The 15,025-nt window shown below is 39.4% G+C and overlaps 1 protein-coding gene across 5 annotated transcripts in view; it reads right to left on the reverse strand.

The window, feature by feature from the left end:
* Nucleotides 1-15,025, reverse strand: part of ARHGAP28 (Rho GTPase activating protein 28) — a 77,389-nt gene that overhangs the window by 21,626 nt on the left and 40,738 nt on the right. For all 5 annotated transcript variants that reach the window (XM_064507241.1, XM_026105554.2, XM_026105555.2 and 2 more), the window contains 4 exons: nt 13,604-13,806; nt 8,794-9,011; nt 3,099-3,186; nt 944-1,101 (listed from right to left, as the gene is read on the reverse strand). In XM_064507241.1, the coding sequence (XP_064363311.1) occupies nt 944-1,101; nt 3,099-3,186; nt 8,794-9,011; nt 13,604-13,806 (667 nt within the window). The remainder of the gene's footprint in view (nt 1-943; nt 1,102-3,098; nt 3,187-8,793; nt 9,012-13,603; nt 13,807-15,025) is intronic.

Raw genomic sequence — 15,025 nt, forward strand, 5'->3', positions numbered from 1 at the left:
ACCAAGGTTATCCCCTCCATGAAACAGCCAGACACACTAAAGCACAGGGATTTCACACAAGTTGTAATCTATTTGGTATCTATGCCTCCTTTCAACAGGAAAGCTTACTTCTGCATCTCAAGTCCTTCATCCTTGGTGGTGGACAAGATGGGTAAATGGACAAATGGGTAATTCTCAGTGAATTCTGTGTGGATAGCAACAATTTTGGATTAGTTCAGGACACCATAACATTCAGGAAATGCTTCCAAACAGTTTACAGCTATTTCATACATTTCACTAAAAAGGTGGTATCTGGAGCACACACCGCCTGCTCCTATTTTCAGTAGTGAAATTGTGAAGGCTGATGGAAATAGTAATCTAATGGCTTCAGGGAAGAAATAGAGGTAATTGCATGACTGGTCAGCGCATGTCTGGTTGGATGATACAATATGGTAAGCTTTCCTTTAACCTTTGGATATAGTATCTCTTGTATTTTAATTGTGCTGACTAGTAATTGGAGATGATCAGTAATACTGAGCAAAGGCTTGCTTTTCCCCTATGTCTGCAAAGCAATTTTAAATCGATGTATTAAAAAATATGTGGGGGAGTAAAGTAGAAAAGCAGACCAAGTAATGAAAATGATTGCTAGTATCAGTACCAGTAACTGGTCTTTATTTCTAGGTGAAAAATATGCAGATGGTGCCATTTTTGTGGATTGAGTTACATAGACTAATTTGTGATGGGTACAAACTAAGACTATGCTTGAAAATCCAGCATATCTTTGGTGCTCCTCTGCGAATCAGAGACGTATGAGATAGGCACCCACAGCAGGAAGTCTCCGCAAAGCGCACATAACTAAGGAAATCTAATATGTCTTAATAGCTTTCAGTGTACTGGGGATATAAAGCAGGAAATGAATGGGTTAAAGAAAATATTTGAGGAGATATTAAGAGAATAAACTTACAGGCAAAGCAGAGGTGTCCTTTTTGAATCTCTGGTTTTTCTGCCATTCTCTGGTTTTTGGAACGACTGTGATGGATTCTGAGAAAGAAACCTCATAGGAGAGCTCTTCTGTTACCGATGGGCTGCCTTTATCTAGTCCACAGTCTAGACAGCTATTAGCTGAAAACAAGGGAAACTATATATGAACACTGAATGTATGTTTGTGTTCAGTACAGAGACATTAAAGTTTTCACCAAGATGACAAAAATTTTGAGAAAGTAATAAAGGAAGTGCTTCAAAGAGGAATTTCAGTGTAAAACATAGCATGTTCCTGTTTTGTCTGGAGGAAATAACCCCTTAGAAATAAAATCTCTATTTTCATTTTAGATTATTTTACTGGTTGCTTTTCGTGAGAAAGATAGTCAAGCTGGAACTTCCTGTTTATTAGGAACTACCAAGTTTTGTACTCTGTCCTTGCCTACTCAGGCCAGGAAAATGTGTTGGCACTTGGGTAATGAACAATTAAAAATAAGAGTTTGTGACAGAAAATGCTGTTGACACAGTTTCTCAGTTTCTCAATAAGTTTATTTATTTATGCTCAGAAGACATTGTGTGTATATTTATATATACTCACATACATATGTACTCACATTTCCCACAGTTGCTACTTTAGGTGTATAGCACCAAAATAGGACTCAATGTACAATCCTCCAGTTTGCAAAACACTACTTATACTGGAATTTCTGATCGAGATTGTGAAACAATTTATTGCTACACTCTAAAATTTAGTTGTCTCCTGAAATTAGTGGACGCCAGAGGAAAATTTTTGAAATCAAATATCAAGTACAGAAATACCCTATTGTCATGGAGTCCAAAGTGAAATAACTTACATGAATTCCAGTGTTGCCAACTTTCATGACTTATCTCCCACATCTCAGGACACTTTTAAGTTTTCCCTTAAGATCCAGCTCCTTGACTCACGCAATTGGAAGATAATGACAGCTTTCATTGAAAATGAAGTAAAATTTCAGCCCCCAGGACTGCAGAGAAGAGTTTACAAACATGACCCAAATGCATTCAAAAGCCATGGAAATCAGAGGGTGAATTAAAAATTATTACATGTTTTATAAACATGTGCATGGCCCATGATTTTTGAATCTTTGTGTTTGCAGATACAAGGACTTAAATATTTTTTGCAACACACTTTGTTTTGGAACAAATTTAAATTTCAGTATAAATAAAGCTAAGTGTATTATTAAATAATTTACAAAATAACGTTACGCCTTTAGATCCCACCAATCCGGCTTCTGAATGGTGGCCTTAGATTGCAGCCCAGTGTTACATATTAAAATGTCCAAGCCATATAAAGATATTTTCCGTCCTTCCTTTTCAGACCTGGGACCACAGACCCTCCACTGCGCCCCTGGCAATTTGCTCCCCATCTGTTCTAATACAACTGTTTGTGGAGCAGAAGTGTCACCAGAACAGGGCCTTTGTGACCAAGGAAAATGTTTGTGGCACTATATCCAGAGTGAAAAGTATAAGGGATTAATTTAGAAACTTAAGGATTAACATCCATTAGGTAAGCCCTGAAAAATAGTGATGTGATGAGCTTTCAAAATAAGAGGCGGGCATTCACCTGGAAGGCTGCTGACAGTTATTTGGATGCTAAGTAGAGCAGAGCCATCATTTTCATTAGCACTGCCAATCACTGACAGGACAGCGTCCAAACTGGCATCATTAGTAGACCAGAATAACAGGGGAGAACCAGAAAAATGATGAATTTCTAACACTACAATTTCTGCAGTACTGGAGAAGAAATATGAAGGAAATATGCATCTTTCTTATTATGATTTGCAACAGGAAAATATGTTGCTGATATTTTTTGGGCAAATTCTTCATTGTATTGTTTAGAGGTTATTTTTACTTTCCCAGCATTGGCACGATCAATACTTAGACTTCGCAGCCTCAAGGGCAGGAGTCTGTGTCTGTACAACACCAGTCTTGAATGGAAAACTTCGGTTCTTACATGACAATAAGCTGATAATGATCTTAAGAAAATATATTCAGCATGTCCCCAGTGCAAAACAGGGGACTGACCTCACAACCACCGACGGATCTTTCTGTCTATCATTTCTAGGAGGAAGTGAACACTGGTTACACGTTGGCATACTCACAGCTAACTGATTTCCAAACTGGCTTCTGCCCAGGAAGCTGGATACCATTAGAAGGAACTGGTGACACTGGAACTGTCTCAAATGTGGGCTGATAGGCAAGGAAAAATGATCAGACTGCAGTGAAAGTAAAAGTCTATGGACAGAAACCGCTACAGTTCAAGCAACAGTGTATCATTCTCAGCTTACATTGTTTTGCGAAGTTTAAACAACCTATTGTGATTTGCCAGAGCACATTTTTCATAGCCGAGCCTGGGAATTAATCTTTCTCAGGCTGCACAGATATGGATCACGCTGAGGTCAGTATTATTACAGCTCTCTGTAGCTAATGAGTCCTGCCCTATATAATGACTGAAATTAGCTGAGTAAATTGCTGTGTGCACTTGTACTAAGTGAAGGGTTCTTGTCATATTGTAATCCATCCTGCTTTTAATCACTTTGGCCACAATTCTATCTGAGCACTCTCTGACACACGTTGAACATCCGCTGCTCCCAAACACCTGTCAAATCAGACTGTTCACCATCTTTCAGGATTTGGGCACTAGCAAATTATTCATGAATGGGCATCCTTCAATGGGTTACGTACTCACACTTTGCCAGAGAACTGCAAGAACATTTTGGAGGGAGAGGAAAAAAAAAAAAGACCTTTCCCATATTCAGCTTCATTTATTCCTGTTCCAGAAATTATTCTGTACTGTGTAAAAATGAGGCAAGTGTGTTCAGCACAGCAGAGAGGGGGGTCTGAAGCCCAGTGGGTGACTTTCAAGCAGTATCACCTTTTCTTGGCTGCTGCATTTTGTGCTTGTGCTCAGCAGTTTTGGGACATAAAGACAAATCAGTCTGTGTGTGTGGGAGGGAGTAGCAGCTCATCTGCATGTTCTTGGATGAAAAAATGGCAGGATATAAAAAACATGCTCTGAAGGGCAAAAAATGGCTAAACTGCCCCAAACTAGCCTTATTTTTTTTCTCTGCTCTTCTTTGCACCCCGCTGGGAGCCCTTGGAGTCCCCCTATTTCTCAAACCCTGCTGCCTCACAGCTGACCTTGCTATCAGATGTTGCCACCTCCTAGCAGAGCCTAACAGCAGCCTTCATCTTTCTAGCTGAATGCGCAGCTGAGAGCCCCAATGAACCCACTAGAGTCGCTCTTCAGATTGCTCTTTAAATTGCTAAATCGGCTGCTTATCAACAAGCAGCAATGCCTCAGGGCATAGCATTTTTCTTCCCCATTTGTACTCAATGCACAGGAGCAGCTTTCAGGCTGATAAAAAAGTTAGATATTTAAGAGAGGCAGCCCTTCCAACCAGAAGCCTGAAATAATGTGGCAGTCATTTTATTCAATCTTATACTCCAAGCTATTTGTGTAACAAAGTCAAATGTAACATGAATAAAATCTCTCCTGAGAGAGTCTATTCAACAGCCTACAAACTTGATAGCAAACAGGATTTGAGTCACATGGACTTCCTTTGCCATAGAATGTAAGGACTGTTGATTTTTTTTTTTTAAAAAAAGAACTGTGGGATGCTTTTATGATAAAACCCCATAACATTTATACGAATGGTTTTAGGACTTAAAAAAAGCAATGCAAATTTCAGGTAGGAGTATGGAAGTGGAGGGGACAGTTAAACTTGCCTCTGCAATTCAGGCAAATCAAATATAAAAGTAATTATTCCACTGCCTAAGATCCAGATGGAGAAACTAATGACAGACATCATCAACTAGCTCATCTACTTTCACTGCCCAAAATATGTGACCTTGAAAACAGTATTCAAAATAGGTTTACAGTGAATCTAAAGTATATTAAAAAGAATCCTTCTAGTCTCAATACACAGGTGAAATCAATAGTGAAGAAGCTGCAGTAAGCAGTTTTTGCTAAGCGCTGTGAAGCTGGAAAAGGCGAACTGACAGTGAAACTCTGCCTCTCACCCAGCAGTGCTTGGGAGCCTGAAGGCTGCTCTAGCTTGTTGCAGTTGAATATGATGAACCATGTACTTACTATATCAGGAGTGGCTGGAAAAACACCATACTCTTTCTTTCATTTTCCAGACACCATGGGGGGAATAAAAAAGAAGCCAAGTCTTATGATTATTTGGTGGAAATGTCTTCCAAACAAGACCAGACTTTTTTTTTTTTTTTTTTTCCTTCCCCTCCTCTTCTTCCTCTCCTTATATTATACAAAGAAATGGAAGACCAGTGGGAAAAAGCTTTTCAATGCATACATTTCAGAGATCTATATTGTTTCTTTAGTAAAAAAGAAGATGATAAAAAAGAAAAAAGAAAAAAACTTGGGACACAAATCTTGCTTGTGAAAGCCCAAGAGTCAAATTCTGTCCTTCATTGAGCTGGAACAACTTTATCCATTTGGCTGGGACTCCAGTGAAGGCAAGACTTCACGTATCCTGATTTCTGACTGCAAGTGATTCATTAGACACTTCTCATTATCTGATGCTAAAAATGAGCCCAGTGTTTACTAGCACAATGTACACAGGAATTTCCAATGGGAAGAGGAAGCCAGAACAGCAAGAAAAAGATGGAGATGAGATGGATAGTCAGTTCTTTAGTAGCTGCTGTCATTGTAGAAGATGTAAAAATAAATCAGTGGAGCATTAGAAGACAAAATTCTATTGTCAGCCCTGCAGCTAAGGGAAATAAAAGCAAAGGAGGATAGCTTTATAGATCCATTCAGGATACAAGTTGCCAGTGCTTTGGATATATTTGTATTTTCAAACACTGTCATCGCAAATGCCTTCATGCAAACAGCTCTGGGTTAGTTAGTTGTTCTTCTTTAATCAGGACATGATTTTCTCATGCATTGCCCAAGCTGAATGCCTGTAAAACTCCTGAGGAGTTTTAGCTGATAACAACTTACAGGGCTGTTAATGAGCAGGGCGCTTCATTTCCTACTCCAGTAAAAATAATAATAAAAATTTCCCCCCATTTGTACTCTGCTGTTGATTTTTCTAGGCTTTGAGCACTAGCAGAGCTGATAGCCTCTATTGCAAGCAGTGGGGGACCAGCGCTTAGGAAAATCAGGCCACTGCGATTAATAAACCTTCCAGTTTAACTCTTTGCCCTGCAGCCCGCAGTGGTGCCTGGGGCTCCAGGCGACGGCACAGCAGCCCCGCGGCCGGGGTGGGCAGCTTCGCCTGGGTGCTGCCTTTCCCCTGGGACCCCGGCACCCGCTCGCAGTGGCCAGCCTGGGGCTGCCAGAGGCAGGGGGAGAAAAAAAGAAGTAGAAGAAAAAAATAAGAAAGAAAAAAAAAAGCAGCCTGGCTCATTTCCTTTCATTGCAGCCCATTTGGGCTTGCCTCCTTTTTTACTGGCAGCAGTGAATGACATACAGGAGGAACAAGGAAAGAAAATAATAACAATAAAAATCTAGCGTGCAGAGCTTTTTATGTTTTTGTTTCAAAACAGAGAGAAGAAACTAGAAAAAATCTCTTCCCCCCCCCAGATGACAACTATTTATGCAGCTTCAGTGGTGGCCACTGTAGTCCCATAAATCTCATCTCAGCTGACCCTAGTGAGCTAATCACCTTTTCTCTGATCATTAGCCATAGAAGAGAGTAATCCATCCTGTGACCCACCCCAGGCTGCTGCAATGCTTAAATTGATGGGAAGAAGATGTAAATCCAGTCTCCAAATGGGTAGGATTATAGAAAGAGTTATGCAAAGCAATTAGAGCTATTTTGCTATTTACGTAGCACGTTAACTTTGCAAAAAGCAGGATGGGAGAACAAAAACTCCTGCATGCCATTTCAAGAAGTCTTCTTACCAGCTTTTTTCCAGCAGCTGTGCTGAAAAGATTTCCCCTTCCTATCCCCTGTTGCTCTTGGTTTTTGGCTGAGTTGTTTTTAATCTACCTAACTTTCCCAAACTGATTCATCGTAAAGACTCACCTACAGCTGTAGTGCCATAACCAAAGAAGCAGCACAGAGGTGGGGACAGCTGAAGTTAATTTTGCCTTACAAAGAACTGCTCAGGCAATGCGCATTCAGCTTTGGATACAGGCACCCACTGAAATGCTGCTGTACTGTGGCAGTGATTCAGCAGATGCCTCAGTCACTGAGGAAGGAGGTGATAATTGGGATGGACTTTCTAAATTCTATGGTGAGTAGCAATGGGAATGCCCAGAGGCCACTGGGAACCTAGCAGACCTTTAGAAATAAAATCTCTTTCCTAGCCTACCTGAGGGAGGTGAATTTGTGCTCTGCAGCTGTGTTTGTGTATCAGTGTTTAACGTTTAGGCAAGGCACCCTGTAGAACTGCATATTTTCGTGGGAATAAGGAATGAAAAGTCTTAACAGCTATGTTTCCAATCTTATCTTTCAGACTTTCACAATGCAGAGCAATTAAGTGAGCTGAATTTGAGAAAAGGCAAAACACTGATTTGAAGGACAATAGCTCTGGAGCTTCTCATACTTTAGCAAGCGAGAAACAGAGGAGAAAAATAAGCAGGTCAAAAAAAATCAATAATCTGTGCATTCAAGGGAAAGTGTACAACATCCATTTGGCTGACTGAAATTTATTAGAAAACTTTATTACAAATTATAAATGTATTAAGGTTTACAGATACTTGAAACAGGACAAATGTGCCAGTCTAATAAGAAGTGCCATCAACTTTTTAATGTTCATGCAAACATGCCTGAGGAGTTCTCATGCAAGGAAGTCTGCCCAGAGGAAACTGCTGGGTGCTTCTGGATAGATTTACGAGATACGAGCACAAAGTTCAAAAGAATCTAGGTACCTTCATTAGAGACCAATAAATTAATCCCCCAATCATTATATTTTTGGAATTCTAATATAACAATGCTTCTCTGATTTTGTTTCCTAGTTCTTTAAATTCAACTGGAATGCCAAGCTTTGGGAAGAAGAAAAGGCAAATAGAAAGGGACAAAACAAATTACAGAAAGAAAGATTTTCTTGGGGTTTTGTAATGATAAAAGCTTTAGTATTCATTTCAAAGATGAGCTTGTGAGCTTCTCTGTGACTCCTATATAGAATAACTTGAGTCACACATCGAAAGTCATGTGTGTTACTTTGAGCATTGGAATAAATTCACACAGTTGACTGCATTCCCCAAAATAAAATGTGTAGGGATAAGAATTGGTGCATTTAGAGCTATCCGCAGGGAAAAGTGGATTAAGCCACCAGAGGCAATGCTCATTTCTAAAACCATGAAACAAATGAACAGCTAGTGGATTTTTGTTTGCTATATAAGTGAAACGTAACTGCTAGTGTACTAGTTGCAATCATGCCGGCAGGTGTTTAATTGCTTATGTATATCTGAACCCCAGTTGCTTCATTAGAGAAGTTTTACTTCACTGCTGAGACTGCTGAGTAAATAGCAAGTGTCCCCAGAATAACTGCCAAGAGTAACTCACCAATTTCCAAAAAATAAGGGAGTAAATGTTAGTCTTGATAGGAGATTGCAGGAGGAAGGCTGGCAATAGATACAACATTATGTTACAGGTTAGTTGCAAAACTGTGCACTATCTATTTCATTTGGTTTCTTCATTTCCTCTCAAAATGTAGCAAATACAGCATTAAACATTTAAACTTAGTGCCAGAAACTGCTATGACTGTCTGTACATTGTCAGTGGAAAAGGCTCCCCCTCCGTTAGAAGCTTTTATGAGCTACTTGCAAAATGCATAAAAAATAAGTTCAAAAGCACTCGCTAGGATTCATTAGCTACTTACAGAAGAGTCATTGATGCCAAAGATGTCTCGCACATCCCGGACGGTGTGCTTGTTCTTCTTCCTCAGTGTCTGAGTGTAGGTGTTGTACCTCTTCTGTACTGCGGCAGCTTGCGTTCGTGTCAGGGTGGACAGCAGGGCTTGGCCATCCTCCTCTTCGGCTCCCGAGATCAGTGTCGACAAACCCGCGTCTTGCAGCCATTCAGCCTCCAGCTCCCCTTCTGCAGAGGAAGAAAGTGCGTTACCAGGCAGAAGAGGAGGCGGTACAGTGGTTTGGAGCATTAGCCTTCACCTCAAGGAGTTTTCATTTCCAATCTGTCTTAGGTCACAAGTGTAAGTTAATTTAGTTTTGCCAACAGACCATCAACTTTCAGTTTAGCGGTCTCTGCACAGGAGAGGCTTAGGAGAAGAACAGAAGTAGTATTTTAACCTGTGCATTAACACACCTGTGTGAAGAAGGCAGTATAGTGTCCAGCCTGACACAGCAAGATCGCTAAATACTAGCCCCTCATTCAAGAACATAAAGGAAATCCCTTCAGTTACCATATTATGCAGGCTGAAGCCATCTGGCAGGTGGTAATTTAATTGATGTTCCAGTTAAAGTAAGAAAAAATATTGCAATACTATATACAATACAATAACATATTTGCTATCTTGCTTGTTAAGGATGAGAGGATTTTAAATGCTTAAAAGAACCCTAGGAAGTCAGCTAGCAATTGGGCACTTCATGATGATGCCGTATTGAGAAAAACTTGACATCCATCTAGTCTAATAGCCAGTTTTGGACAAGGCGATTAAGGTCCAGAGCTACTTGCTAAAGAGTAAGGATTAGGTAGGGGTAGGTATTATTAGGTAGGGCTGCAAGATGCAGAAATAGCTGTCCTTGCATGCTAGGTATCATCCTGATTTCTAGTAGTTGAAGTCCAGCTAGCAATGTACCTCCCAGGGTTTCTTGATAATCCGATTAGTGACCAATACCTACTTGAATCCTATTCGATACCTAACTCTCAAATGGGTCAGCACTGCAATTGGTTTCATAGTGAGGTTATGCACCACATGAAAATGCATTTTCTTTTTCAGGTCAGTTTGCTACGTGTTGAATTACATGAATATCACCTGTCACTGTAAGACAGGGATATATTCCCAATCTACCTTATCTGAACCATTTAGTAATCTTCAATTTTGCTGCCACTGCCTTTTTATTTATCTGTTTTCTAAAGTAAACAATCATAAACTTTTAAAATCTCTCTTCACATGGGAACTTTTGAGGGCCTTTACTGTCATTCACACATGCAATTAAAATAATGTGCTTTGAGACAAGGTAATCAGAACAATAACTGTGTTCCAGCTTTGACTGAAGAGCAGGTATTATAAATAAACATGTCAAACAGGAAATGGATTAATTTGCAGAATGCTCCTTAGAACAACTCCTCACTTATTGTTCTTATCGCAGTGCTGCTCTTAACAACAGGCTTGTATTCCCACTCTTCTTTTAGTGCCACTCCTTGACACCACCAGAATGCAGGCAGACTGATAGGTACCAGTTTACTGCACTTTGGCAGTTAAATACACAAAAAAGAAAATTACAGGACTGGTTGGTAGATGCAAGTGAAAGTATTTTATACATCTACCATCACTGACTTCACTGTTAACTGGCTTGTCTCTTTGCAAAGCTCTATGAAAATACCTGCTTCTAAAAACCCTGCTCTCTGGTAAGACAGCAGTGCGACCAACTCTATATCCCATGGAACAGCTTTCTTCCACTCCATTTCCTTCTACATATAGGATGACTGACTGTTCCTTTTCCTCCTTTGTAAGTTTTGAGCTACCAGCAGTCCTTCTGCTGTTCTCACTCTTCTTTCCAATGAGCTCTTCTCATTTCTGTGTGCTGCTGTTCTAGCCACAGCCATTCATGTTCCTGTTTCTTAATTGCATTCATTTTGGCTTTTGTCCTGAAATATTCTTTCCAAGAATTTAGTTTTTAATCAAACTTGGCTTTCATGATGCTACGAAAAAATAGTAAAACAGATAGGAAATTCTGCCTGCTTACCAGTCACCCCTGTGACTTGCTTTCTCTGGCATTTTCCTTTTTCCTGTTCTAACCACTCTCAAACAATAGGCGAACAAATAATGACAACAACCAAATGAGCAAAAACTATTGCAGAGAATGAATTTCTGCATAAAATGACCACAAATTATATGATACATAGGTTTAAATGAGGGCTAATAAAACTGTTTCACAAAATATTATTTTTATAGTGGCAGCTACTATATAGCAGGATCTAGGTACTGTGGTTAGGTCTGTCAAACAAACAGATCCCCACTGGTTGGTAATTTTCTTTTTCTCTTAGAGAGTGGTAGGAAAGACACGTGCCTTTCTTTGAATTCCAGATTTAACCTCAAATAACTCACACTATCCCTTGAAACACTAAGTGTTAAAAGCAGCTCTGTGTATATCACTGTCATCTTAAACACCCATTTACTTCCTCTTCCCCTACTTTGTCATCCCTCATGTCACTCAGTATGATCTTTTATTCTTTCTTACTGACATCATCAGTGTAAGTGTTATGCAGGCTTCCTCTCACACATGCGACCTTGCACAAAGCAGTGTTGCGGTTTTAACAATATCACGGGTGTCTGGTTGTTATCACACCCTTGCTTCCTTCTTAAGCATTCTGCATCTCTTCCTCTCAAAGACATCTCAAAAGGACGATGAATATTTGTTTTTATTTTACCCTGAGGATTTACACATTGATTTTCTGTGTTTTGATCCTTGGCAAGGAGTATTAGCCTATTAGTATCTTGACAGAACTCCTGGCTATTTCCAAGATTCATAATCCCAGACTGAACATATTCCTAAAGTTAATAACTAGAACAAGCACTCCCTGGTTGCATGTGTTTATACGTGTATATATATGTTTAAACAACAGTATAGAGGTAAATGAAATGTGGAAATGTTTTGCATTTTACCTTACAGTCTCATTTTTAATTCAAGTCAGAGAAGAAAAAATCAATGTAATGTAATGAGGTGCAATCAGACAAAGAATAACCTGGGACTGCAAGCATGGTTTGCACAGCTGTGAAGATCTGGGTCGGAAGTCATGAGTGTGACTGAGAAGCCTCTGCGAATAGGGAAAATTTGCCCCTGTATTGCCTGATTGGTAACTTACCTGGCTTATAGATCTGTGATGTCCCACTGACTGTGGTGACAAGTCAGGGACGTCCCAGTTCACACTGAGAACTGTATGAAGGAGACCCCATGTGGGGTTAACAGTTTCGCCTTTCTGGGATTTCCAAGCTAGAGAGTACAGTCAGAAAGGAATTTTACCAAGAGGGTCAAGCTGATCGAGACAGATTGCTTTTCCCATAACAGTAGTCGTAAAGTTTCAATTTACAAGTTTGATCTCTCTTTTTTCTGAGACTGCAGGCCAGCACAAAGTAGTACATGCTGGATGTAAGCTGCCAGAACATAGTCCTCTGAGAAGACAGATTTCTGGTGAACTGAGGTCTTCTCCTTTCGCTCACAACAGGGTCCTTACTAGGAACTAGTGAGTGGTATTCCCTGTGAAACCAGTATGTGGTTGGAGCCAGACGGGAGATACCTACCATGACTGATTACATATTTAGTTGCTAAATAAAACAACCTTTCTCCTTTTTCACCCTTTTCCTGGTAGCAGAATTAATAACATCCCATTGCGTGTAAAGGTAAGAAACGTACATCATCACTCACATTAATAATTGCATAGAAAGAAAACATCATTTTTTCAAAATCTGTCCCTAGATCAGTTGTTCCTAGGCTAGCGGTCAGGATCCCAAGGAGGGCTGCAGCAGTTATCGGTGGGTCATGACCCCAAAAGAAATTCTGCTTCATTGTGTAGAGAGACCTGGTATTTTTTGTTGCACAACATAATGAGTCTTTAAGTGGGGTCATAACAGGAAAAAATTTTGAGAACTGCTGTTCTAGATGTTATCATATCACCCAACACAAAGCCACAAGCTAGTGCAGGTTATTACATGTTTTTCCAAATACATTACAAAAAAGGAAAGGGGAAAATATTAAGGTAACATAATGAAGTAGTAGTATCTTCATCATAACTTGTGTATGTGATGAATGGATTTTGAAGAGTGAGGAGGCTGAATGATGTGGACATCCATAAATTCAGACTCTGTCTCTCCTTGAACTACACCTAAATTGGGCAATCTCAGATAAACAGGCAGTTATCAAATTTCTGATAGGGCTGAACGATATCTAGCTAAAAACTGCTTCAAGACTTCCACGACTTCTGCTTTATATCCTAGAAAAGCAAGGAAGTGGAAAATTCCAGTAAACTAATTGAACTTTTTGGTCCCTTACATATATCTCAGTCTGGTTTATTTAATGCTGGGGACAAAGTTTTCATTTAGTTCCTCTCTTTTCTGAGATACACCTTATCTGCCCTCCTGAAGCACAGATAAAATCAGTGCAGAAAGTCTTACTTCAGAAGTCATGTTACTAATCCCAGGGCATAAACTCGACTGAATTACTGTTTTTCTACAGTAACCTATAGTACATTGACTGTAATTTTCAGAAGTGGAGCGACAATGACCATAGACCCAGCCTGGTACTTTCATGATTTAAAACAGTATTACAGCTATATGGGCTTAAAGTTATCACCCAAGTGACTTTAAGGGAGGTTTAAAAAACATTTCACACCTTCTGGCTTAATGTTTTAATCATGTTCATTCTTGGTGATGGGAGGAAGGCAATCAGGGCATCACTAAAGAGACAAGGCAAAGCCAAAATGTGACGGAAAAACAGTGTTCATGTGCTTACCATCCGCAGGTTTGAACTCCAAGAGTGTTGGTTCTTCAGGCCCGTCTTCACTGCTCTCCTTAATGCTCTCCACTTCGCACCAGAAGTCCTCCATGGAGGTGCTGTCCATGGACACCTGTGAGTTGGAACGACTGAACGCAGGAGGAGGTGTAGGCTCATTGGAAAGCATCCTGTTAATCCTTCGGCAGCGAGAGAGAGATTTTCTGAAAAGATGGAAAATAAAAATATGGTTTTTTTCCAGTGTGCTAGCTTGTAGTATGCAGCCAAGCCATGCAAATGGGGCTCAAGTAAGACTGTACCAGAGAGTCAGGAACAAGATGCTGGAAGGGAAGTGCACAATTCTGTTGGTCTTAATTATCTCTGCTCATAGCAGTTATGGTTGTACATTGATTTTGCATTTAATAATTCATCTCTTTATTGATCTTTAATGGTTTATACCCTAGTGGGGGACTCGGGAGATGCAATTTCTATTGCTAGCAGTGTTAGCTGTATAATGAGGCATTGAAAAAGCATTTCAATCTCTTTGTGCCTCAATTTCTCTTTCTAAGTAAGTTTTGCTTACTGGCTGAAATGTTTCATTGAAAACTTCTTTGGGGAGAAAATTCAGACTTGGGACCACTGAAATATTTTACAAATTCATCTTGACTTCACTGATTGTGTGTATTATAAAGAAAAGAATTAAAAACTTGGAATAGTTTAATTCAGAAGAATAACTACCTTTTACTCATCTTGTTTCTTAAATTACACTAAAGCTTAGCAAAAATTTGTGTATGAAATAAAATACTCTGTTTTAGGCTAGACAAAATATTTTGATCTCTGCCTTTAAAAAAAATTATGATTCACAAAAAATCAAATTTCAAGGTACAATTCAGCACAGTGATTCCTTCCCTTAATTTTTTTAAAATATTTTTTAGTAAACCAAGGAATCAGGTCATTGTTCTTTTGTTCTTGACTACTCCCACTGTAAACTCTTCCAGTTAAAGATAGTTATTTATACAAAATTTTATAAAATATCCACCACAAATGTCTTGTCTAACTTTGTTCTTTCACATTATTATGTGATTGTGATACTGTAAACAACTTTTGTAAGTGTAATTACAGTAAACAGTAATAACAACCACAATATTTGCACAAAAGAGTCAGGAGGTAACGTAATTATGGCAGAGAGCTAGACTACAGGAAGTAATGGAAAATTCTGTCATAAGGTCTTCTGGCCTTAACTTATCTGAATTAATTCAAATGCAGTTTCCCTTTCTCTTCCTTTTCTTTATGGCATCATCCTGCCAACAGCCCTTTGTTTAAAACCACAGACATCACTTTTACTCCATTAAAGAAAAAAGATACTTCCTTTCAGCATTTCCCTTCTTGTCAAAGTTTTCAGAATGGATGTACAAACAATATACTATTTAATAAAGCAGAATG

This window comes from Dromaius novaehollandiae, chromosome 2 (genome assembly GCF_036370855.1).
Source record: "Dromaius novaehollandiae isolate bDroNov1 chromosome 2, bDroNov1.hap1, whole genome shotgun sequence".
NCBI classification, from domain to species: Eukaryota; Metazoa; Chordata; class Aves; order Casuariiformes; family Dromaiidae; genus Dromaius; species Dromaius novaehollandiae.